General features: G+C 45.1%; 2 protein-coding genes across 2 annotated transcripts in view; one reads left to right on the top strand and one right to left on the bottom strand.

Annotated features, from left to right (window-relative positions):
• The window catches only part of SMC1B (structural maintenance of chromosomes 1B), a 197669-nt gene extending 191165 nt beyond the window's left edge, over positions 1–6504 (bottom strand). The window contains exon 1 of the mRNA XM_073621917.1: positions 6020–6504. Within this exon, the coding sequence (XP_073478018.1) occupies positions 6020–6128 (109 nt within the window). The 5' untranslated portion in view covers positions 6129–6504. The remainder of the gene's footprint in view (positions 1–6019) is intronic.
• The window catches only part of RIBC2 (RIB43A domain with coiled-coils 2), a 49960-nt gene continuing 33096 nt past the window's right edge, over positions 6295–23158 (top strand). The window contains exons 1-3 of the mRNA XM_073621916.1: positions 6295–6508; positions 19046–19127; positions 21944–22288. Coding sequence (XP_073478017.1) covers positions 6392–6508; positions 19046–19127; positions 21944–22288 — 544 coding nt within the window. The 5' untranslated portion in view covers positions 6295–6391. The remainder of the gene's footprint in view (positions 6509–19045; positions 19128–21943; positions 22289–23158) is intronic.

The raw sequence follows: 23158 nt of genomic DNA, 5'->3' as shown, positions 1-23158 counted from the left end.
CGGAGGGCGGCGGGAGGGGGGGAGTCCCCTCTCGCCTCCCATAGGAACGATCAAGCGGCGGAACGGCCGCTATGATCGTTCCTATGGTGTAGAGATTCGCCATCTGAAACCGGCAATATCTGAATGATGTCTGTAACTACAGGCATCATTCAGATATACCCGCCCAAAGCCCAGGACGTCATATGACGTGGGCGGGCGGGAAGTGGTTAAACAATGCTCAATTGGTATTAAGGGGCCCAAAGTGTGACAAGATAATATCCCCCACACCATTACAACACCACCACCAGATTGAGTCATTGATACAAGGCAGGGTGGATCCATGATTTCGTTGTGGTTTATGCCAAATTCTGACCCTACCATCTGAATGTTGCAGCTGAAATAGACACTCATCAGACCAGACAACATTTTTCCAATCGTCTGTTCTGCAATTTTGGTGAGCCTGTGCGAATTCTAGCCTCAGTATCCTGTTCTTAACTGACAGGAGTGGCACCTGGTGTGGTCTTCTGCTGCTGTAGCCCATCTGCTTAAAGGTTTGATGTGTTGTGCATTCAGAGACGGTATTCTGCATACCTTTGTTGTAACGAGTTATTTGAGTTACTGTTGCCTTTTTATCTCGAACCAGTCTGCACATTCTCCTCTGACCTCAAAAAGGCATTTCCCTCCACACAATTGCCACTCACTGGATGTTTTCTCTTTCGGACCATTCTCTGTAAACCCTAGAAATGGTTGTGTGTGAGAAACCCAGTAGATCAGCAATTTTAATAAAACTCAGACCAGCCTGTCTGGCACCAACCATGCTACATTTAAAGTCACTTAAATCCCCATTCTGGTCAATTTGAACTTCAGCAAGTCATCTTCACCACATCTAGATGCCTAAATGCATTGAGGTGCTGCCATGTTATTGGCTGATTAGCAATTTGTGTTACCAAGCAAAAGAACATGTGTAACTAATAAAGTTGCCGATGAGTGAATATATCTGAAAATTGATCAGTCCTGATCTACTGACGACCTATCTCATTTCTTGAGGCCCAAAAACACCGGGACGGTACAAATACCCCCAAATAACCCCTTTTTGGAAAGTATACAGTCCAAGGTATTTAGTAGAGGCATAGCGAGTTTTTTAAAGTTGTAATTTTTTTGGAAAGTGAGGAAAAAAAAACAAAAAAAAACTGTTCACAATTTTTGTGTCTTTATAAGGCCTCATGCACACAGGCTGTTAAAATAATTATGAAAACGCCAGTATCTTTGCAGTGATTTTTTTAAAAACTTTTTTCAGCTTTTTTTCAACGTTTTTGCAATAGCGTTTTTCCGCGTTAGCGTTTTTTAGCGTTTTTTTTTTTTCAAATTTTTTTTTTTTTTTAATAGATCAAAAATGTTAAAAAACGTTGAACGACGTTTTTGAGCGTTTATCAGCATTAGAGCGTTTTTACAGCTGAAAAACGTCTCTCAGAACCCACTGGTCCTGGGTTTTTTTTACAGCTTAAAAACGCCTATGCTATTTGCGGCTCAAAAACGCCTAGGTGGGCATGAAGCCATAGACTAACATAGACAGGCCTTTTTAAGCTGCAAAAAAAGCTCAAAAAAGCAGCTGTAAAAACGTCCGTGTGCATGAGGCAGCGCAATCCAGGAGGACATCATATGACGTCCACCCGGATCGGCAAATGTCCCACCCAGTGTCAATTGACTATAGGCTGGGCAGGAAGTGGTTACGTTTCGCTAAAGCCCTTTTTTTTTTTTAGTTTTGCATAGAGTGGAGAGGAGGGATTAGAACCCTTGTCGGGTTTTTATTGCTGCCTGTGCCCCATGAGGGAGATTCACCCTCTTTATTTGTCCCGTTTACCATTATTATTAAAAGTGAAAGTCAAAAGCCTTAAACTCTCACCCTTTGTATCTAGCCACCTTTCAATACAAGGAAATCCGTGCTTTCCCCCAGGACTGGAATGCCAGCCATACGCCACCTGACTTAGAGTCCGGTCGCCCCATCCCTTTCCAATCTTTAGCTGAGAAGTTCCAACTTCCCCAGTCACACATCTTCCACTATGGTCAATGCATCAGCTTTCTGAAAAACGCTTGCAGAGAGGATCACAAAAGATTCAAGCCGTCTTTCTCGGACACCCTTCTCTCCAAGGGCTCCTACAAAATATCAGACATATATCAGCCTCTTCTCATGAAATCCACTCCTTCTCTAAAGTCCTCATCAGCAGCCAACTGGGCAAAAGACTTCCCAGACACCGACCTAGTAGATAAACTTCTTCAAGGCCTCAACACCATCCACAAACTGGTGCCCAACGAATCTTGGAGGGAAACCCAATTAAATATTGTCCATCGGGCTCATATACCTTTCATCTCGAACAAACAAACGCAAATCGCCCTCATATGCCTCTTATGTCAACACCCCAGGCCTTCACTGACTCATCGCTTCTGGTGTACTTACATCTCCGCCTTCTGGGACCAAGTCCTATCATACATCTTTAAGGTGACCCTGCTGAAATTACCTAAAGACCCCCTACTTCTCATCTTTGGTCACTGGGACCCCCAGCTATTACCCTGGTCACCCAACTCTACCCCCTCTTGCAAAGATTGGACCCTGATATGCCTCCTACTCGCTAGAAGAGCCATCCTGAAAAACTGGATCTCAAACGTTTGCCCGAACACCTCTCAAATCAAAAAGAGATCTCTTACAACTACTCTATAGAGACAGGATCAACATGGACTTAACGCATGAAAGGACCAGTTCATGTTTCTACCACAAATGGCATGCCTTTATGGTTTCAACACTCACTCCTATGGATATAGTGAATTTCGAGAAATTCTCATTCTCATATCATGACTCCTCCCCTACACCATAGGTGGAATGCTTCATCCAAACTAAGGATCTGCAACACAAGGAATCCAACCCATCCCAAGTCCAACAACATCGTGCAAGACCTCCTCTCGCCCATCGACCCCTCTACCTTCCCCCCACACAGGAAGGTGGTGACCATTATTATTATTATTAAAACCACACAGCTTTAATCTTACTGTCTACCCGCAGGCTACAGTATTCATCCAAAACATGAACTTGGTGCTCAATCTTCCCTACCCCCCCCCCCCCCCCTTTTCTGTACATTTTGTTTTTGCTTTTCTCCCCTTACTTCCCCCCCACCCCACACCCTATTTTGGATTCGTCCATCAATATCCTACTGATAATCCTAGGGACCCCCCCCCCCCCCTACTTAGATCCATCCAGTTATTTCTTATTTCTCATATAGAAGGTTAATACCCTTGAATTCTTATCACATGCTTGTTACCCCCCACCTCTGGGACCATACTACCCCATCCCCAGGCTACATATCCTTGTCATTGCTATGTATTTCTACTACAGTTCAGCTTAACATTTTGTTTTTGTACAAAATACACTGATACCTTTGATGTTTTACCCTATACGATACATCTTTCAATAAAATCTATTTAAAAAAAAAAGTGAAAGTCAATGAAAATCCTAAATTTTGGGTTTACACCAGAACGGGTATAGAGGAAATCGTCCTATGGGGACACTAGATCTGGTGACACCCTGGGCTCCCTAACTTTGGTGGATTCCCTCTCAGTTCCAGTTTTGGTTATGAGATAGGAAGTGAAGGGGAAATTTCCCCAATTGGACATAAAGGGCAAAAAAAAAACTGACAGGGGTTATAACCCTCCCTTACTCTACACAAAATTAAAACTAAAATTGCCTTTAGTTCAACTTTAATGAGATTTTAGTGACTGCATTTACCTGTACCTTAAAATGAATAAAAAAAATTCTTTAGTTTTGGATGGAGTGGAGAGGAAAGGGATTAGAACACCTGTCAGTTTTTATTGCTGTCTGTCCCCCTGAAAGGGACAGTCATGCTCTCTCTTTGTCCTGCTTACCATTGTCTTAATAATAAAGGGGAAATCTCCCAGAGGGGAAACTAGTTCTGGTGACACCCCAGGATTCCATTTCACTTCCTGTTTTAGCTTTGCGACAGGGAAACCTTAATGGGACACAGATGACCAAAAATAAAAACCTGACGCCCACTTACTCCATACGTAGCACCCTCTAGTGTGTGCTACTGAAGTGAAGAATAGGTAAAAGCATATTCTGACCAGGAATAACCTGAGTCACTGAACCGGGTCAGGGTTAGGGCAACTCAAACTGGCAGCTCTGTGCCTCCCTCTGGTGTCTGGATGTTTGGAGAACTTTCTAGAACTAGACAGTGGGGGTTAGGAGGAGCTGCCATGAATATTAACGGATCCTCAGCCAATCCCCAGAGGTGGCCTGGCAGGGGACTGAGACAACCCCATAAATAGACATGGGCGATTCCAGCAAGAGAGTCAGGGTGGAAGAGGCTGTTGTTGTCCCTTGAGGGACCCCTTACTGGGAGGGTTACCTTGGGCCAGGTGCTCAGGAATGCTGGTCTGGAGGGATCCTAACACAGGAGACAGTGGAAGGGTTCATGCCGGAGAGGCAGTGGGAAGGAGCAAGGAGAGACCACGAGTAGATCAGCACAGAGCAGGGACATACAAGGGGAGAGACTGCCATCTGTAGTGGGTCTCTCTTGAAGACCGCAGTGTGCCAAGTCTTCATCCAACCTTGCCCTGAGAGATCTCCATATGTGTGCGCCAGATGGGCAGAAAGTCAGGAGGACTGGGAGGAAGATCAGCCAGCATTTTCTGCAAGTGGAGCTGGGATCACTCATGCTGTTTATTCATATTGAACTACTTTTGTCATGGGACTTGGGAGTTCCTGCCTGTAATGGGCCTTTCCTGAGCACTCACAAGAGTGAGCAGCAGGTACTGTGCACTGAAAACCAAGTTTGTGCAGGTGGAAGTTTTGTGTGTAAATAGGGAGGAAGTTGTCCCTGGTTCAGTGTTTCAGACATTCTCAAGTTGAGCATCCCATAAATCCCTACCAAATTCAAGTTATCATCCCCTAATAAAATATCAAAAACAAACCAAGGACTCTTTTCTGCATTGGAATGTATGAAGGAAATCATGTGTGACTTATAGCCCCGTATACACGATCCAAATATCACGCGAAAACTGTCATCCGAGGAAGAATCGTACGATTTTCGGATCGTGTGTACACTACTTTCGACAGTCGATCATGACAGTTCATCCGTTATTATTCAATCGGACATACACAAAAATTTTACTCGTACGATTGTTGTTTAGTCAGTATAGTTGTCGTCTGAAAATACATTACAACACATGACATCACTTCTGATTTTTTCTTCTGTCGTACGAGAATTTGTGACTTTATTTACCTATTCAATTTCTACTTGCAACTATTAAGCGAAAAAGGTTGTACGATCTGTCGTACGATATTCGGATGGTGTGTATGGGCCATTAGGCCCCTTTCACACCAGCAGACCGATCGGGTCAGCCTGTCTGTTTTCCAGGCGGACCTGATCAGGCCACACATTGTCCTCTATGGGGTGACGGATGTCAGTGGGCATGTGTCTGCTGAACCCCGCTGGGCATCTGATCCGACAAAATCTGCTGAAAACAGACGTATGGCGATACGTCTCCCTCTGTCCAGTGGGTCGGTTCTGTTGACAATCGGGTGGAAACAGACATGCAGTCCATTTACATCTGACCGCCCCATAGAGAAGAGCGGGCTGTGTTTTTATCTGCTCTGCATAGCGGACACGGAGCGGTCATCCACCTGCTCTGCAGGAATCAGAGGAGAGATCCCCGCTGAGCAGGCGCACTCCACTCAGACAGACCCACCGCGTGTGAAAGCGGACTTAGCGAGCCGTATGAGGGAAGTGCCACACATACAAAATGGAGGAAATAAAGTTTTGGTTTTGTTTGTACTTCAACGTCTGAAAGAGAAATGCCCTCATGGAGCCCTGGATCAGTTTTCAGGCCCAGGAGGGTTCCTTCCAGTCCTAAGTGAGGTGATTTCTGGAACTACCATCTCCAGGGACAGGCTCCACACCCTGCCAGGCCTCCCATGTCTCCTCAGTATCTCCCCTCACCTCAGGCCTGTCATGGCCGCTTGCTGAACCTTTACCTGAACCATTGGGGCCAATGACACAATTGAACCGTTTGAAGGGCCCTATGACCTGACGGCCTCTCCATGATTTGAAGTTCTGCAGGACGAGGTGACTGAGGTGGCCCATGTTCTCCGGTGACCGATCCGCAGCACGCGCCACAAACTTTTCCCGCCCGCGGACTTCTCCTCCCTCACAGAGCGGCGGCGAGAATCAAGCGCGAAGACTCGCATAGCAGCGCCTGTGTGGTGAGAGGAAATCTCGCGAGAAGTGGCGGAGACAGCGCTAGCGCGGACACGTCACGTCTTCTCTCCGCACACCTAGCGTTGCCGAGCAACCGTTTGTGTTTGCTGTGTGTTGCTGTGGAAGGATCTTGCCGGGAGACGGGAGACATGTACAAGCTGGATCTGCCCGTGGATCTGAAGGAGGCCGCCGTGCTGCAGAGGAGAAGGGATGCCGAGCTGCAGAGGCAGAGCCGAGTCTTCGATGCAAGAGTCCGGACCGTCGGGGTGAGGATGCCTGGGTAGAGACTGGGGGGATTGTCATCACTGAGCTGCAGCCCTCAGCCCAGCCATTGCCCTAGTCCCTGGTTCCCAGGTGCTGGAGATCTCTTCCAGGTTCTCATCATAGAAGTGAAGGGATCACTCCAGCCAAAAGTCATATTTCAAGCCCAGCTCCATCTGTTCTATTCTTTCAAAGAGGCCCTATCCTTCGTGCATTACAGTGTTACTTCACCTTTAGCAGGCTGGCAGCCTTAGGGCTGGGGGGCAAGTCCAGTCAAGTGGCCCATTGAACCAATCAATTGAAGAACTACAAGTCCAAGCGTTAACACCTAAGATCTAAGGATGTGACCCCCCCCCCCCAACTAGTGAAGGACTACAAGTCCCAGCATGAATCCCTGAGATCTAAGGACGTGACTCCCCCAACTAGTGAGGGACTAAAAGTCCCAGCATGAATCCCTGAGATTTAAGGATGTGACCCCCCCAACTAGTGAAGGACTACAAGTCCCAGCATGAACCCCTGAGATCTAAGGACGTGACTCCCCCAACTAGTGAGGGACTACAAGTCCAAGTATGAATCCCTGAGATTTAAGGATGTAACCCCCCCAACTAGTGAGGGACTACAAGTCCCAGCAAGAACCCCTGAGATCTAAGGATGTGACCCCCCCAACTAGTGAAGGACTACAAGTCCAAGCATTAACACCTAAGATCTAAGGACTACAAGTCCCAGCAAGAAACCCTGAGATCTAAGGATGTGACCCCCTAACTAGTGAGGGACTACAAGTCCAAGCATTAACACCTAAGATCTAAGGATGTGACCCCCCCCAACTAGTTAAGGACTACAAGTCCCAGCATGAATCCCTGAGATCTAAGGACGTGACTCCCCCAACTAGTGAGGGACTAAAAGTCCCAGCATGAATCCCTGAGATTTAAGGATGTGACCCCCCCAACTAGTGAAGGACTACAAGTCCCAGCATGAACCCCTGAGATCTAAGGACGTGACTCCCCCAACTAGTGAGGGACTACAAGTCCAAGTATGAATCCCTGAGATTTAAGGATGTAACCCCCCCAACTAGTGAGGGACTACAAGTCCCAGCAAGAACCCCTGAGATCTAAGGATGTGACCCCCCCAACTAGTGAAGGACTACAAGTCCAAGCATTAACACCTAAGATCTAAGGACTACAAGTCCCAGCAAGAAACCCTGAGATCTAAGGATGTGACCCCCTAACTAGTGAGGGACTACAAGTCCAAGCATTAACACCTAAGATCTAAGGATGTGACCCCCCCCAACTAGTTAAGGACTACAAGTCCCAGCATGAACTCCTGAGATATAAGGATGTGACAACCCCCCAACTAGTGAAGGACTACAAGTCCCAGCATTAACACCTAAGATCTAAGGATGTGACCCCCAACTAGTGAAGGACTACAAGTCCCAGCATTAACACCTAAGATCTAAGGATGTGACCCCCAACTAGTTAAGGACTACAAGTCCCAGCATGAACCCCTGAGATCTAAGGATGTGACCCCCCCAACTAGTGAAGGACTACAAGTCCAAGCATTAACACCTAAGATCTAAGGACTACAAGTCCCAGCAAGAAACCCTGAGATCTAAGGATGACTCCCCCAACTAGTGAGGGACTACAAGTCCAAGCATTAACACCTAAGATCTAAGGATGTGACCCCCCCAACTAGTGAGGGACTACAAGTCCCAGCATGAACCCCTGAGATCTAAAAAAGTGACCCCCCCCAACTAGTTAAGGACTACATGTCCCAGCATGAACCCCTGAGATCTAAGGATGTGACCCCCCAACTAGTGAAGGACTACAAGTCCCAGCATGAACCCCTAAAATCTAAGGATGTGACTCCCCCAACTAGTGAGGGACTACAAGTCCAAGCATTAACACCTAAGATCTAAGGATGTGACCCCCCCCCCCCAACTAGTTAAGGACTGCAAGTCCAAGTATTAATGCCTGAGATCTAAGGATGTGACCCCCCCCCCCAACTAGTGAAGGACTACAAGTCTAAGCATTAACACCTAAGATCTAAGGATGTGACCCCCCAACTAGTGAAAGACTACAAGTTCCAGCATGAACCCCTGAGATCTAAAGATGTGACCCCCCCTAACTAGTAAAGGACTACAAGTCCAAGCATTATCACCTAAGATCTAAGGATGTGACCCCCCCAACTAGTGAAGGACTACAAGTCCCAGCATGAACCCCTGAGATCTAAGCATGTGACCACCCCCCCCCAACTATTGAAGGACTACAAGTCCAAGCATTAACACCTAAGATCTGAGGACTACAAGTCCCAGCATGAAACCTTGAGATCTAAGGATGACTCCCCCAACTAGTGAGGGACTACAAGTCCAAGCATTTACACCTAAGATCTAAGGATGTGTCCCACAACTAGTGAAGGACTACAAGTCTCAGCATGAACCCCTGAGATCTAAGGATGTGACCCCTCCAACTAGTGAAGGACTACAAGTCCCGGCATGAACCCCTGAGATCTAAGGATGTGACCCCCCCCCCAACTAGTGAAGGACTACAAGTCCAAGCATTAACGCCTGAGATCTAAGAATGTGACCCCCCAACTAGTGAAGGATTCAAGTCCCAGCATGAACCCCTAAGATCTAAGGATGTGACCCCCCAACTAGTGAAAGACTAAAAGTCCCAGCATGAACCCCTGAGATCTAAGGATGTGACCCCCCCCAACTAGTGAAGGACTATAAGTCCAAGCATTAACACCTAAGAACTAAGCATGTGACCCCCCCCCCAACTAGTGAAGGACTACAAGTCCAAGCATTAACACCTAAGATCTAAGGATGTGACCCCCCCCAACTAGTGAAGGACTACAAGTCCAAGCATTAACACCTAAGATCTAAGGATGTGACCCCCCAACTAGTGAAGGACTACAAGTCCCAGCATGAACCCCTGAGATCTAAAGATGTGATCCCCCCACTAGTGAAGGACTACAAGTCCAAGCATGAACCCCTGAGATCTAAGGATGTGACCCCCCCAACTAGTTAAGGACTACAAGTCCAAGCATTAACACCTAAGATCTAAGGATGTGACCCCCAACTAGTGAAGGACTACAAGTTCCAGCTTGAACCCCTGAGATCTAAGGATGTGACCCCCCCAACTAGTGAAGGACTACAAGTCCAAGCATTATCACCTAAGATCTAAGGATGTGACCCCCCCAACTAGTGAAGGACTACAAGTCCCAGCACGAACCCCTGAGATCTAAGGATGTGACCCCCCCCAACTAGTGAAAGACTACAAGTCCAAGCATGAACCCCTGAAATCTAAGGATGTAACCCCCCAACTAGTGAAGGACTACAAGTCCAAGCATTAACGCCTGAGATCTAAGAATATGACCCCCCCCCCCAACTAGTGAAGGACTACAAGTCCCAGCATGAACCCCCGAAATCTAAGCTTGTGACTCCTTTAGATCTCACGGGTTCATGCTGAGACCTGTGTTCCTTCACTAATTTGGGGGGTGACACATCCTAAGCTCTGAGGGGTGCATGGTGGGACCTGTAGTCCTTTACTTTTGGAGGGTCACATCCCCAAAAGTGAAGGACTACAAATCCCAGCATAAACCCTGGCTGAGATCTAAGGATGTGACCTCCTCTGCTGCCATCTCATGCTTTCATGACACACATGCTCAATATATGTTGTAATTTATCCACTGCACCCCACCTCAGGCAGGTCGACTCTTGAGAGGTGCTCTTTTTGATCCTGGCACAGACCAGGTCCCTTCCCTCAGGCAGGCTCTGAGGCGCATGCCAGTGTTTTGTCAGAGTAGCCGACCTGTCAGAATTTGTAACGGAAGTGACATTCCTTCAGCGTTATCTTGCTACACCCCGCACTCTTCCACAGTAAGAATACACTGAGAAGGGGGCAAGCGGACATCTTGTTACATCCACAGGAGATTTGCATTTCATTCTTATTTTTAACAGTAAACGAAGCTTATAAGGTCAAATACAGTATTTAGAAATCCGACGGACTGTTTAGATGTTCAATTTTAAAAGTAGCGGAAAACCTGCTGATGTCACAGGTTTGCTAATCCGACAGAACACCTCTGATTTTATAATTCAACATGTAAACAGTCAGACGGATTTCTAAATACTGTATTTCACCATATAAGCTTCTTTTACTGTTAAAAATAAGCGTGAAATGCGAAACTCCGGAGGGTGCAACAAGATCACAAGTCCGCTTGCTCCTGTCTTAGTGTATCCTTACTGTGGAGGAGTGCAGGGTGTAGAAAGATGGCGCAGACGGAACGTCACTTCCGTTTACAAATCCTGACGGGTCGCCAAATCTGATGAAACACCGCCACACAGGAGAAGATAGAGGGAGAAGCTGGGCAGAGCCAAATAGGCAAATTAAATCCTCCTCCGGTCTGAATGCTGGGGCCTCGGCTTCGCTTTCCTCCTCCTGACATCACTGGTTGCTAGATGCCAGGCGATCCTAGCAGCCAGTGCAGACAATACTGGCCAGCAACGGAAGAGATGGGTCTCAGCCAGCCGGGTGGCTGTGACTACAGTGGAGCTGCTGCTGCTGTGGCACCCTTTTCTGGGGGGAATCAGATCGGCCCGGGGGGAAATTGCCACCCTGGCCCCAGCCCAGTCTGCCCCTGGCAACATGCATGTGTTCAATTATCTTCCTGCATTTGTCGCACATCAACATAGGGAAGCCACATTCACACTAGGCATAGCGGGAACACGTGCCGCCTTACCCTCAACAAGCGTGCTAAAGAAGCTCAAACACTTTTTTTTTATTACAATGCGCTTTGGAGCGTTTGTCACATGTCAAAACACACCTGCTAGCCACATTTAGGGTGCCATTAGGAATTAGCGAGACATACGATTTTATCATGTTTATGCGCATGTTTCAGGATCGCGCAGGTGTGATTGGGCCTTATAGAAAAAAATTTAAAGGTGAACTAATACCATACGCCCCTTACGCACCCCACCTCCCCCTTCCCCCCCTGGTCCCCGATGTATCTACCTCCAGGGATGCTGAACTGACTGTGCCCATGAAGCTGGTCCAGTGGTGCTGCAATTCTGATTGGTCAGCACCACCACCACCACAGAGGATCGCTGTGATCCATCCCGGGAAGTGCTGCACAGAGAAGAGGGGAAGAAACAGGGATTTAAAATCCCTGGACCATGGGGCTGGCTGCAGGGGTGCTGATAGCTCTAATAACTCAGCAACCGCGAAGGTGAGTACAGTAGGAAAACTGGAGGGGGGGGGGTCAAGATAGGGAGTAGAGTGTTGGGGCTAGTTCACCATTTATTTCAGTGGGCTGCCAAATACGCAGGAGCACGCAAAAAATACAGCAGATGTGACTTTTAAAATTGTGCCTGCACCAAATCACATGGTGCCGTGGTACCATGCATTTTAGTGGCCACAAATGCACGTGTTTATTAAATGGATTTGGGGGAACTGTTAATAATTAATGGCATCCAAGCTCATCCAAAAAGGACAGTGTGTTCCCATGTGGTGAGAGAAGCGTGACCAGAAACGCACATTTACCGTGCAGCCCTTAGTTCTTTTTCTGTCAAGGTGAATTAAAGAGGGAGTCCCACGAAAAAAAAAAAAATTAAAAGTCAGCAGCTACAAATACTGCAGCTGCTGACTTTTTAAAATAAGGACACTCACCTGTCCCAGGGTCCAGCGATGTCGGCACCCGAGACCGAATCGTCCCTCGGTCCTCAGGTGCTGCCGCCGCCATTCTCTGTAAGGGAATCAGGAAGTGAAGTGCTGCGGCTTCACTTCCCGGTTCCCTACTGTGCATGCGCGAGTCGCGCTACGCTTCCTAACTGGTCCCCGCTGTCTCTGGGACCCGTGTGTGTCCCAGCAGACAGCGCGGTGGGGATGGAAGAGGCATAGACTCCCGTGGGAGTCTATGCCGGAAGTGGGTGCAAATACCTGTATTAGACAGGTATCTGCACCCCCCTCCCCCCCTGAAAGGTGCCAAATGTGACACCGGAGGGGGGGAGGGTTCCGAAAAGCGGAGGTTCAATTTTTGTGTGAACCTCCGCTTTAACATTTTCACTACAATCTTCCCATGAGGAAATGGATATGGAGGGGTAAAATGTTGCAATTACGCATTCAGAATACATAATTTTTTTGTGCTTTCACCTGCAGTTTTTTAAAAGGTAAGTTCATCTTTCATTACATCTTACACCCATATTCAGGTTGTAACATGTTACGAACGGATTTGACAGCTAGTGGGGATCTTCTCCACTGCCCTCCCCTTGCTGTCACAATAAAAAAAAAACAAAAGCTGCATAACTCATTCACAGTGTCCTGTAAATGGAAAACGATGAGGTCTAGCAGCCTTTGAGGCTGTCGGCAGTGCTGTGGCGCACCATGATAATTCATTCTCTTTTCCTGTCAGCTTGTATCTGCTTACCTGTATGGGCACACAGATACACTGGCAGATCTGATGGGGCCCTGCATCTGCTAATGCTTTAAGGGCTCCAAAAAAAAAAAAATGCACATTTTATTTTTACCTGCAAAAAAATGTGCATTTATTATTTTTTTTATTAAAAAGTGAACTTATCCTTTAAGTTGTGACAGTGGGGTGATTTACTAAGAAGAAGGCACTGCACCAGTTCATAATTAATTGGTGCGTCGGAAAAGTCATTAATTGAACGTGTGAACTGGCGCACATTGAAGTGCAAATAATGATAATAAATATCTGCATATGTAAACTGCAACTGGTGCTAGGGTAACTACGGTTTTCTCATTGATAAAAGCGCACACCCAATACAATTGGTTAATTTCATCTCATTGGATGTGTCTTGTTAGGCAATTAGTAGGTGTTCTCAGTTAATTAAAGCTTTTGATGCCAGTCTCATTCCTATTACTTCTAATATATCTTTGAAATGTGTATTTTTCTTTTTTACCCAAATCTTTCAATACATTACAAAGTACAGAGAAGTGTTTCTAAACCCAATAAATTAATATTTTCAGATCTTGATCTTTAAAGGTGACCATACACTGCAATCAGTTAGATCTTAAATAAATTAGATTTAGTGCAAGAGCCTGTTTGATTTCCTACGTTTTGAATTCATTGTTCAAGTGCGTCTTCCTATTACCTATTTTGCCTAATATCGAGTTGTACAGAGATTGGCCAATCAGATTGCATAGTGCATGACCATCTTAAGCGCCAAATTTGGAATGTAGATGTGCCATGACCCACTTGTATTTTCTAAAAAATATTTCTTAGGCATTATACAAGGCACATGAAAAACCACCTTTTTTCAAGACATGCTAGAGTGATAAGGAATCTTCAAACTACGGCTCTCCAGCTGTTGCAGAACTACACATCCCATGAGGCATTGTAAAACTCTGACATTCACAGACATGACTAGGCATGATGGAATTGTAGTTCCTTACCAACTGAAGGGTCGTAGTTTCAAAACCCCTGTGCTAGATCATTATTATGTCTCCAGAATTGAGATTATGGCATCTACCCAACTTCTCTCTGCTGGTGGACACAAGAACCTACATCTATAGATATATATATATATATATATATATAGAATATATATATATATACACATGTATATATATATATATCTATATATATATATAGATATATATATACACACACACACTGAAGCAGGAAGCAACATACACTGGCCAGGAAGTGAATCTGTACACAGGAAGTAGGTGAGTGTTTTGAGGCCAAATAATTTAGACATACACACATGACCCACACAAACACAACCCCATGTAAAAATAATTAAAAAATTATCTTAATTTACAAATAAGGATCATCTCTTCCTCAGAGAACAGTGAGTGGGGCATGGTGGTGGAAGAAATTAGCAGCAGTACAAGCAACTTCCTGGAGGGCCGTGATGTCATTTCCTGTGTGCTGGCCACCGCTTCCAGGAACCAGATATGCGCCAGGGTACATACTTCCGCGCACACAGCAGTTGCGCATCTCACATACACAGCGGTCGCTCATCTAGATGCATTTGGCGCATTTAGCTGCAGGAACCCAATATTTATGGAGATTAATAGTAAAGCAGATGCAGATTTCCAGGAATGGACTAACAAAAGTTTATAGTGAAAGGCAACTGGTGTTTTCTATTAAACAAGGTCTAAATGGGCCATTGACATGCATTACAGTTGAACTTAGGAATGTGTCTTTGCAAAGTTAAACTAAATAAAATCCTTTCTTATTTTTGCTTGGGGATAGAGTGCAGAGGGATTAGAAGTCTTGTCAGTTTTTGGGGATGTTTGCACCCCTGATAGGGGTGAAGACACCTCCCAAATTTTACCAGTTTCTCTTTCAAATTTATTCACTTCCTGTCACATAACAGGAACAGGAAGTGAGGGTAAAACCCTACCAATGTCTTTCTTTGGGGACACACAGGTCAATCTAAATAGTTTCCCCATTAGGTAAATTGCACTCTAGCATTTTGCTGTGTACACCCCAAATTATTAGGTATCTTAGACTTTGGGGTTTATTTACTAAAGGCAAGTCCACTTTTCGCTACAAGTGCACTTGGAAGTGCAGTTGCTGGAGATCCGAGGGGGACATGCAAGAAAAATAAAAAAACAGCATCTTCGCTTCTACATGATTGGATGATAAAAGTGCTTCCCCTTAGATTTACAGTGAGTACACTTGTATTGCAGAGTTGATTTGCTTTTAATAAACCCCAAAATACCTAATAATTTGGGGTGTACACAACAAAGTGCTAGAGTGCAATTTGCCTAATGGGGACACTAGTTAGATTGACCTACGTGTCCCCAAGGAAAGACATTAGTAGGGTTTTACCCTCACTTCCTGTTTGGATATGTGACAGGAAGTGAAGCCAATTTTCAGAAAAGGGACACAAAGCCCAACCGAAAAAGACAAGCAGAGGTTCTAACACTCACTTGGTTTCCCTCAAATGCCCACAATTAGAATAGGATTGTCTTGAGCTAGATTTTAGCTCAGTGCTCTAAATTAGTGGTTCTCAACCCTGTCCTTAAGTACCCCCAACAGGCTATGCTTGTAGGTTTACCTTCATCTTGCACAGGTGCTTTAAATTAGAGTCAATGGCTTGGTATTTTGGACAGCTATTTAGCGAAGATGAATTCCCAAAACATGTCCTGTCTGGGGTACTTGAGGACTGAGGCTGAGAACCACTGCGCTAAAATGGAAAATTGAATACTTACCTCTAAGTAATTTTTCTTTCTTGGTGCCTATCCATGACAGCATACGCACAATCCATGCATATGCTACCATGAAGGCACCAGGAAAGTAGCTTTTAGACAAATCACACCATTTTTGTTTTGCCATGCCAATCAGCCTAGTTAAGCTGCAGCTGGGAAATCTGTTGCATGAAAACTGTTGGGGGGGGGGGGGGGGGGGGAGTGTAAAATGCATTACTTGGATTGAGCATGCATCTGCAAAACAAATTATTAACAAAACACACAAAAATTTGCTACAAATTTTATTGGTCAACAAGACAGGGCTTGGAAAAGAGCAAGGAAAGCAAAAAACACACTAACAGACTATGGTTTTGAGGTCTGACCATTTTGCAGAGGAAATTAACAGGAGTTAAAAGGATTGTGCCCACAAACGGACAGTCTCTTAAGGATTTAAACAGTTATTAGTCACAACATCTTCAGGAAGATTTTGCAAAATAATGCAGCACAGACAAAGTGACGCTAACAACCTACAAACATTGAACACACACCTTTTCAGGGCAAGGTAAAGAATGCTATCTGCAAGCTTTATATAACATAGGTTTGTCTGCAAATGGGGCAATTGAAAACACATGCACAGTCCATGAAGCATACAAAATGCAAGTTCACCCAATGTAGAGAAAGAACTTCAAAGTGGGTACACCTGTTAAGGATGTCCTTAAATTACTAACCCAAAAAAACACACTCTCTGAGCATGCCCAGAAAAATCCAAGTGCTGTTCACACACAAAAAGCACAAAAAAAAAAAAAAACCTGCATCTCTGAGCATGCCCAGACCAACACAAATGCATTTCATACACAAAAAGCCACAGCAAAAAAAACGAAGTCCCTGAGCATGCCCAGAACAACCCAAATGCAGCTGGCACAAAATAAGCCACCCCCATCATCCAGCATGCTACAAAATTACAGATGGGACAACCCCCCCGGTCCAGGGGGGCAAACAAAGAGCCTAACATGGGCAAAAGTTGTACAACAAATACCATTGCAGTCTATGGGAACGGACTTGTTAATTTTGCAAATCAATGTCACCAATTTGGACAACTTCAAAAACAAAACAAGAAGTGCCTTTAAAAATGCAAAATTGCTTAAAAGCTAGTAACTTGGGGGGGGGGGGCTTACTGTGCCTATAAAGTGGTGCATCTATAGCATGTATCCAAACCCAAAACAAAAAATAGCCCCCCCCCCCCAATACATACATCTTATCTACTGTGCCTGTTTCGAGATTCTCAATGAACTTCCATCTTTAAACCCTTTTTTTTTTTTTTTTGTGACTTCTTGTCTGAAATGCATGCTAGAGCTGGATTGACCAACGGGTCTGCCATAGGAGGTTGCAGTTGGATGTTTAGTCCCACACACCTATTCGGTCCATTTTAGGCTAGGTTCACACCCGTGCACTGCGATTTAGGCACAGCATGATTGTATGAGCATTTTACACACAGTTTTAGATGCAGTCCTATTAACTTCTATTGACTTCTATTAGACTGTGCGTTTTCTGAAAATGCATCAAAGATGCAGCGTGTAGACTTTTGATGCGCTTTTACGAAAATGCACGGTCTAATTGAAGTCAGTCATGCTGCGCACAAATCGCAGAGCGGTGTGGACCCAGCCTTGGACAAAAGCCAAATAATCTTCCAGCATGTCTTTGGAGTGTGGTACAAGACAGGAGTGCTTACCAGTAATCAACTGTGTGCTGCCTTTTTTTTTTTTTTTTTTTTTTTAGAACTCTGGTTACTACTTGCTGGTATTTCTTTTGCAAAATAAAAATAATAATTTGACCAGCAGAGGGTAGCAGAGAGCTATATTGTAATCCAGAGAACAGTACAGCCCTGGTACACAACCTAATGACCTTCTTGTGGGGACCACAAAAGACTTCCCAGTTAAAGGAGTTGTAAAGGCAGAAGGTTTTTTATCTTTATGCATTAAAGTGGAGTTCCACCTGTTTTTTAGTTTATTAAAAGTCAGCAGCTACAAAAAGTGTAGCTGCTGACTTTTAATAAATGGACACAACTGTCCCACGGTCCAGTGATGTGGCTGCCCGGAGCCTCGCTCTTCTCCCTCTCCTCTCTGCGGTGCTTTCATAGCAACTGTGGACACCCGGCCGTAACAGCTTACGATTTCACGGCCGGGCGCGCACTGAGCTCTGCTATTGGCCAGGCAATCTTCTGGGACCTGTGACGTGTCCCAGAAGATTGCAGGGAGGGAGGGGCCGCCTAGGGGTAAAGGAGGAGCTGCCTAGGCGGCCGAGAAGCGGAAAGAGGAAGTAGGACAGGAAGTCTCTCTAAAAAGAAGGTACCCACCCCCCAAAAAAATTACATGCCAAATGTGGCATGTAAGGGGGCAAGGAGTGCTTAAAGCAGAAGTTCCACTTTTGGGTGGAACTTCGCTTTAAGATAAAAAAACCTTTTGTGTGTAGCAGCCACCCCAGTACCCATTAATATTTACCCGAACCCCTTCTCTCTCCAGCGATGTCCACAAATGTCTAAGCTGTCCGAGACACTTCTCCTGATTGGCTGAGACACAGCAGCGGCGCCATTGGCTCCTGCGGCTATAAAAGTCAGTCAGCCAATCAGGGGAGAAAGGGGGCGGGCTCGGTTGGGGCTCCGTGTCTGAATGGATACACGGAGCTCTGACTTGGCTTGGATGCCCCCATAGAAAGCTGCTTGCTGAGGGGGCACTTGATAGGAGGGAGGGGCCAGGAGCAGCAAAGAGGGACCCGAGAACAGAAGGATCCGGGCTGCTCTGTGCAAAACCAACTGCACAGAGGTGGTAAGTATAACATATTTGTTAGTTGTAAACGATACTTTACAATCACTTTCATTTTTGGGTTCCTAGCTCAACAGAACTTTATTTCTTCAATAGGGTTCTGTCAAGATGCAAAACATTTTGGAACATGAAGTAGCAGCACACTGACAGCTTGGGGCACAATTAAGCTTTCAGGTTAAACCAGCTGAATTCCAGGTCCATCAAAACAAAAAGGGTCCTTTTCTGCAGCATACTGGCATGGGACAGGCTTTTCTATTCCAGGCTGTGGCTGCTTTCTAAAGAATACAAACTGTTTTTTTTTTTTTTGGTTTCACCTGGAATGTACTTGGGTGATAAACTGAAAGTTCAGTTGGGCTTTAAAAAAATTGGCACACTTCTGTACTGGACTACAACAAAATTGTATTATAATACTATACTAAATCTAATTGCATGCTCTAGTAAGAGCTGGAGGTGTAATGAATTATACTTGTACAGCGTGAAATGGAATTGCATTATGATCATGTCATCAGTCCAGTTATTTTGGGGCTTGTAATAGAGTATAACACAATTATGTTTTAATATCCTTTAGGTTGATAAGGATGCTTTGCATCACCAAATACAGGATAAGAAAACCAGGAAGGAGACAGACAACAAAAGACAAGAGGCATTTGGTTAGTTAATGACATTTGTGTGCTTGACAGCAGAGCTCTTGTATGATGGATGGATAAATCTTTACTTGCTTCTCTTTCAGATCTTTCACAATTGTATAAGGTAGGAAGCTTTATGATCACTGTCAGTGTGCTGGAGACTGGAAACCTATCCTTTCTTATCTTTAGGACAGGGGCATTCCCAGCATCCTAAATGACCTATGGCACCCCAGGCACCTAGATTGAATTTTAGCCTGTAGCATACCATGATTATAATAGGTGAGGTTGTTTCTGGTCTCCTATTTCACTTCTTCTATTTCTCTTCTCCTTTCTGTCTGCTGTCTTACCTCTCTTAGGGTGCATTCACACTTGCAAATGCACCCACACCCCAAATACATGCAAGAACCCCAGCAGGGGTTCCCAGGATTAACTGCGAGAAGCAGCCCCATGGAAATCAATGACAGGCTGCCTGCTCCCGCAGGACCAATCATTCGTATGTGATCGCTGCATGAGTGATTACATGTGAGTGGCCGCAGTTAGCTGCGGGAGCCAGAAGCCTCCCATTGCTTTTAATGGGGCTGCCTCTCACAGTTATTATGGGGTTCTTGCATGTAGTGAGAGTACGGGTACATTCGGAAGTGTGAATGCATCCTTATGTTTCTTTTCCTGCTGTACTCTATTAGATATTAGTGTTTTGGCCCTTTGCTGTCAGTGGTTACAGGCCAGAGAAGCTGGATACACAAAAAGCCCCCCCAAATACCTTGCAATATCACTACTTTCACCACAGCTTATATTGACTTTCATATAGAATTAAAGTAGAAGTTCACGCAAAAAACCTAACTAATAAAACGATCGGAAAAGAAAACCTAACTAACTCTAAACCTACTTGCAGCCACATTCTAAAACAAATCGATTTAGCAGTGTAAAGAAGAAATTGCTATTCATACCTTTTCTGCAGCTGCTCTGTTCCGGTCCCATTCTGAGCTGTCAGCGATGGCTTCAGTGTGTAGGCATGTGCAGGAGAGGCAGCCGACAACGGAAGTTTTATAGCAACTCTATGGAGTGATGTCACTTCCCGGGCATTCCCCAGATGTTGTCCATTGTCTCCTGCACACAGCATCCACCACTGGAGACCGAATCAGATCAGCTTTAGAAAAGGTATGTATAGCGATTTCTTCTTTAAAGGGCTAGATAGATTTGTTTTAAAATGTGGCTGCGAGTAGGTTTAGTGTTAGTAAGGTTTTGGGTGAACTTCTACTTTAAGCTAATATTTGGGACTACCTTTCACTGGTATTAAAAGATCCTCTTTGGATCACATCTGGATCTAAGACTAATTTACCCTTTTTATTTTTTCTTTTAAAAAAAACGAATTGCTCTTATCCATTTTTCCCCGTCACATGTTGTCAAAAGTATTGGGAGGCCTGCCTTTACACACACATGAACTTTAATGGCATCCCAGTCTTAGTCCGTAGGGTTCACTATTAAGTTGGCCCACCCTTTGCAGCTATAACAGCTTCAGCTCTTCTGGGAAGGCTCTCCACAAGGTTTAAGAGTGTGTCTATGGGAATGTTTGACTATTCTTCCAGAAGTACATTTGTGAGGTCAGGCACTGATGTGGACGAGAAGGCCTGTCTCGCAGTCTTCGCTCTAATTCATCCCAAAGCTGTTCTTTCGGGTTGACATCAGAACTCGCTCATCCATGTCTTTATGGACCTTGCTTTGTGCATTGGTGCGCAGTCATGTTGGAACAGGAAGGGGCCATCCGCAAACCATTAAAGTTCATATGTGTGTAAAGGCAGGTGTCCCAATACTTTTGTCAATATAGTGTATTTACCTATATTCTACGGCCTGGTGCAATGTTTAAATCCTTTGGGGAAATCTAGAGACACTGGTTGTCCCTAGAGGTCTATGGGGATTGATTGTGAAGGCACACAAGCAGAGCAAAGAAGATTTGCCTGAAGGATGTAAACATTGTGGTATGACATGGCTGTGGAATATCTTTAAGTAAACATATGGAGAGGGTGAGTTATTTTAGGACATGAGTAAAAGAAAAAAAGATAAGTAAATTTTTTTATTAAAGCATTCGTATTGGTGGGGAAAAAAATTGTATCGGCGAGGGAAAATACTTTAGTATTAGGCTGGGTTTACACTGAGTTCAGATGCGGCTCACAGCAGGGGTCCGGTATGTCCCTGTTCTCTGTTTCAGGGATGAATAGGGCCCGAATTTTCACCTAAATTTGGACCTGAAACTGAGCCAAAGACGCACAGGACCTTTGTGCAATCCGCTCTGCAGCCGCCCCGGAGATGTGTGAACCGGCTCCATTGAGAGCCCGGTCACACTCAACTGTCATGCGAATTGGATGCAGGGAAACCCGCATCCAATTCGCATAAGTGTGAACCCAGCCTGAGTGGGGGGAAAAAAACAATATTAGTAAGAAAAAAAAAGCAGTATCAGTGGAGGGAAACATTTGCATTAATGGGGAAAGAAGACATTAGTATTAGTGGGGGATAAAAAAAACAATTATTTAGGGACAAAAAACATAGCATTAGTAGGAGGGGGGGGGTGTTAGTATTAGTGAAGAAAGTGAGGAAGTCACTAGTGCAAGTGATTTTTGTTTTTCTCCCGAAGTTCTGCTTTAAGATGCTAAAGTCAACATCAGGCCTTCCAGCTCCTGCACATTTCTGTTGGCCTATGAAGCTGCCCATATTTATATGATGTGTTCGATGCTGCTTAGTGCATCACCAGCTGCATAGTCTGCCCTAGCCATAGTTGCAACTTTAATGCCACTTCTGTTAAAAAATAAATAAAATATAGCTGCATTGATATTCTTCATTTTTAGATGCACAGATGGTGCAGAATGACAAGATCACCTGCTTATTGGATGACCGACAAAAGGAAGACATCCAAAATCTAAACAAAGCCATCAATGAGTTTAGACTCTGCTTACAGCAAAAAGAGAACCGCAGGGAGTTTGACCTATATGATCCACAGGCCTTAAAGAAAGATCTGCCAGCACGGGTGTCTGATGATGATCCTCGCTGCACTGTTTCTGGGGTGCAGAAGCTTCTGGGAGAGGATTTAACAGAAAATAACAGAAGGAAAGCACAGCAAGAGCAGCTTAGAGAATGGTCTCTCCAGCAACAGAGGGAGCAACAAAAAGCATTAGAAGACAAGAGGTTTGCTGGTAAGATTTGGGGTTATTTTTTTTTTCAAAAGAATATTGGTGAGTTTCAGATTATGTTGCCACCATATTCTCACTCACCTTGATTAAAGCCCAACTGCAGCTTTGTAACATTTTTGAGAAATTAATATATACCTGTAAAATAAAAAAAACAGGTCTTGCTACAATATGACCCTATGATCCAGTGCTGGTCCCCTTCTAGGTTGATGGATACCCAGAGCATCAAAGACCTGCCCGTGGGGGTATATCGGCATCTAACCTCTTGCGGACCGCCCACCCTACATATACTACGGCAGGATGGCCGCTCTGTGCCAGATCACGTGCCTACGTACCTAGTTCGTGATCTGTCACTTCCAGGTATGGAGTGCACGCCACTGGTGACTCACTCCCGCTGTGATCACACACACCAGGAGCCCAGTGGCGGGTACTTTTACCTACAGGTAACCTTTTTATAAGCCTTACCTGTAGGTACTGGAAATATCTACTAAACCTTTAGGAGATAGTTGCCATATATGCTTGCGCTGATGTCATCGATGCATGCGCACTGAAGAAGGGGCACGATTGTGCCGTTTCTATAGGGCCCGTGCCGTGACCGTCGGATCCCGCGCGCATGCGCGAGAGTGACGTCATGCCACTCCGGCCAGTCACAGAGCCAGTGTCCATGGCCCCGGAAGGAAGAGGGGTGAAGTTGGACGCGGCCACCAGCGGGGACATTGCGGGCTTCATTCGCAGCTAAGTGCTTTTACTTTGCAGGGAACAAAAGAGGAAATAAAATCCATCAGGGTTTACTTCCTCTTTAAAGAAACACTAACAGTTTGTGTCCTTTTCTGCAAAAATAATAAGACTTTTGTACAGTTTCACCTTAGACCCCTT

Source organism: Aquarana catesbeiana, linkage group LG03 (genome assembly GCF_042186555.1).
Source record: "Aquarana catesbeiana isolate 2022-GZ linkage group LG03, ASM4218655v1, whole genome shotgun sequence".
Classification (NCBI taxonomy): domain Eukaryota; kingdom Metazoa; phylum Chordata; class Amphibia; order Anura; family Ranidae; genus Aquarana; species Aquarana catesbeiana.
Note: the sequence above shows the minus strand (reverse complement) of the source record. Positions and strands in the feature narration are given on the sequence as shown.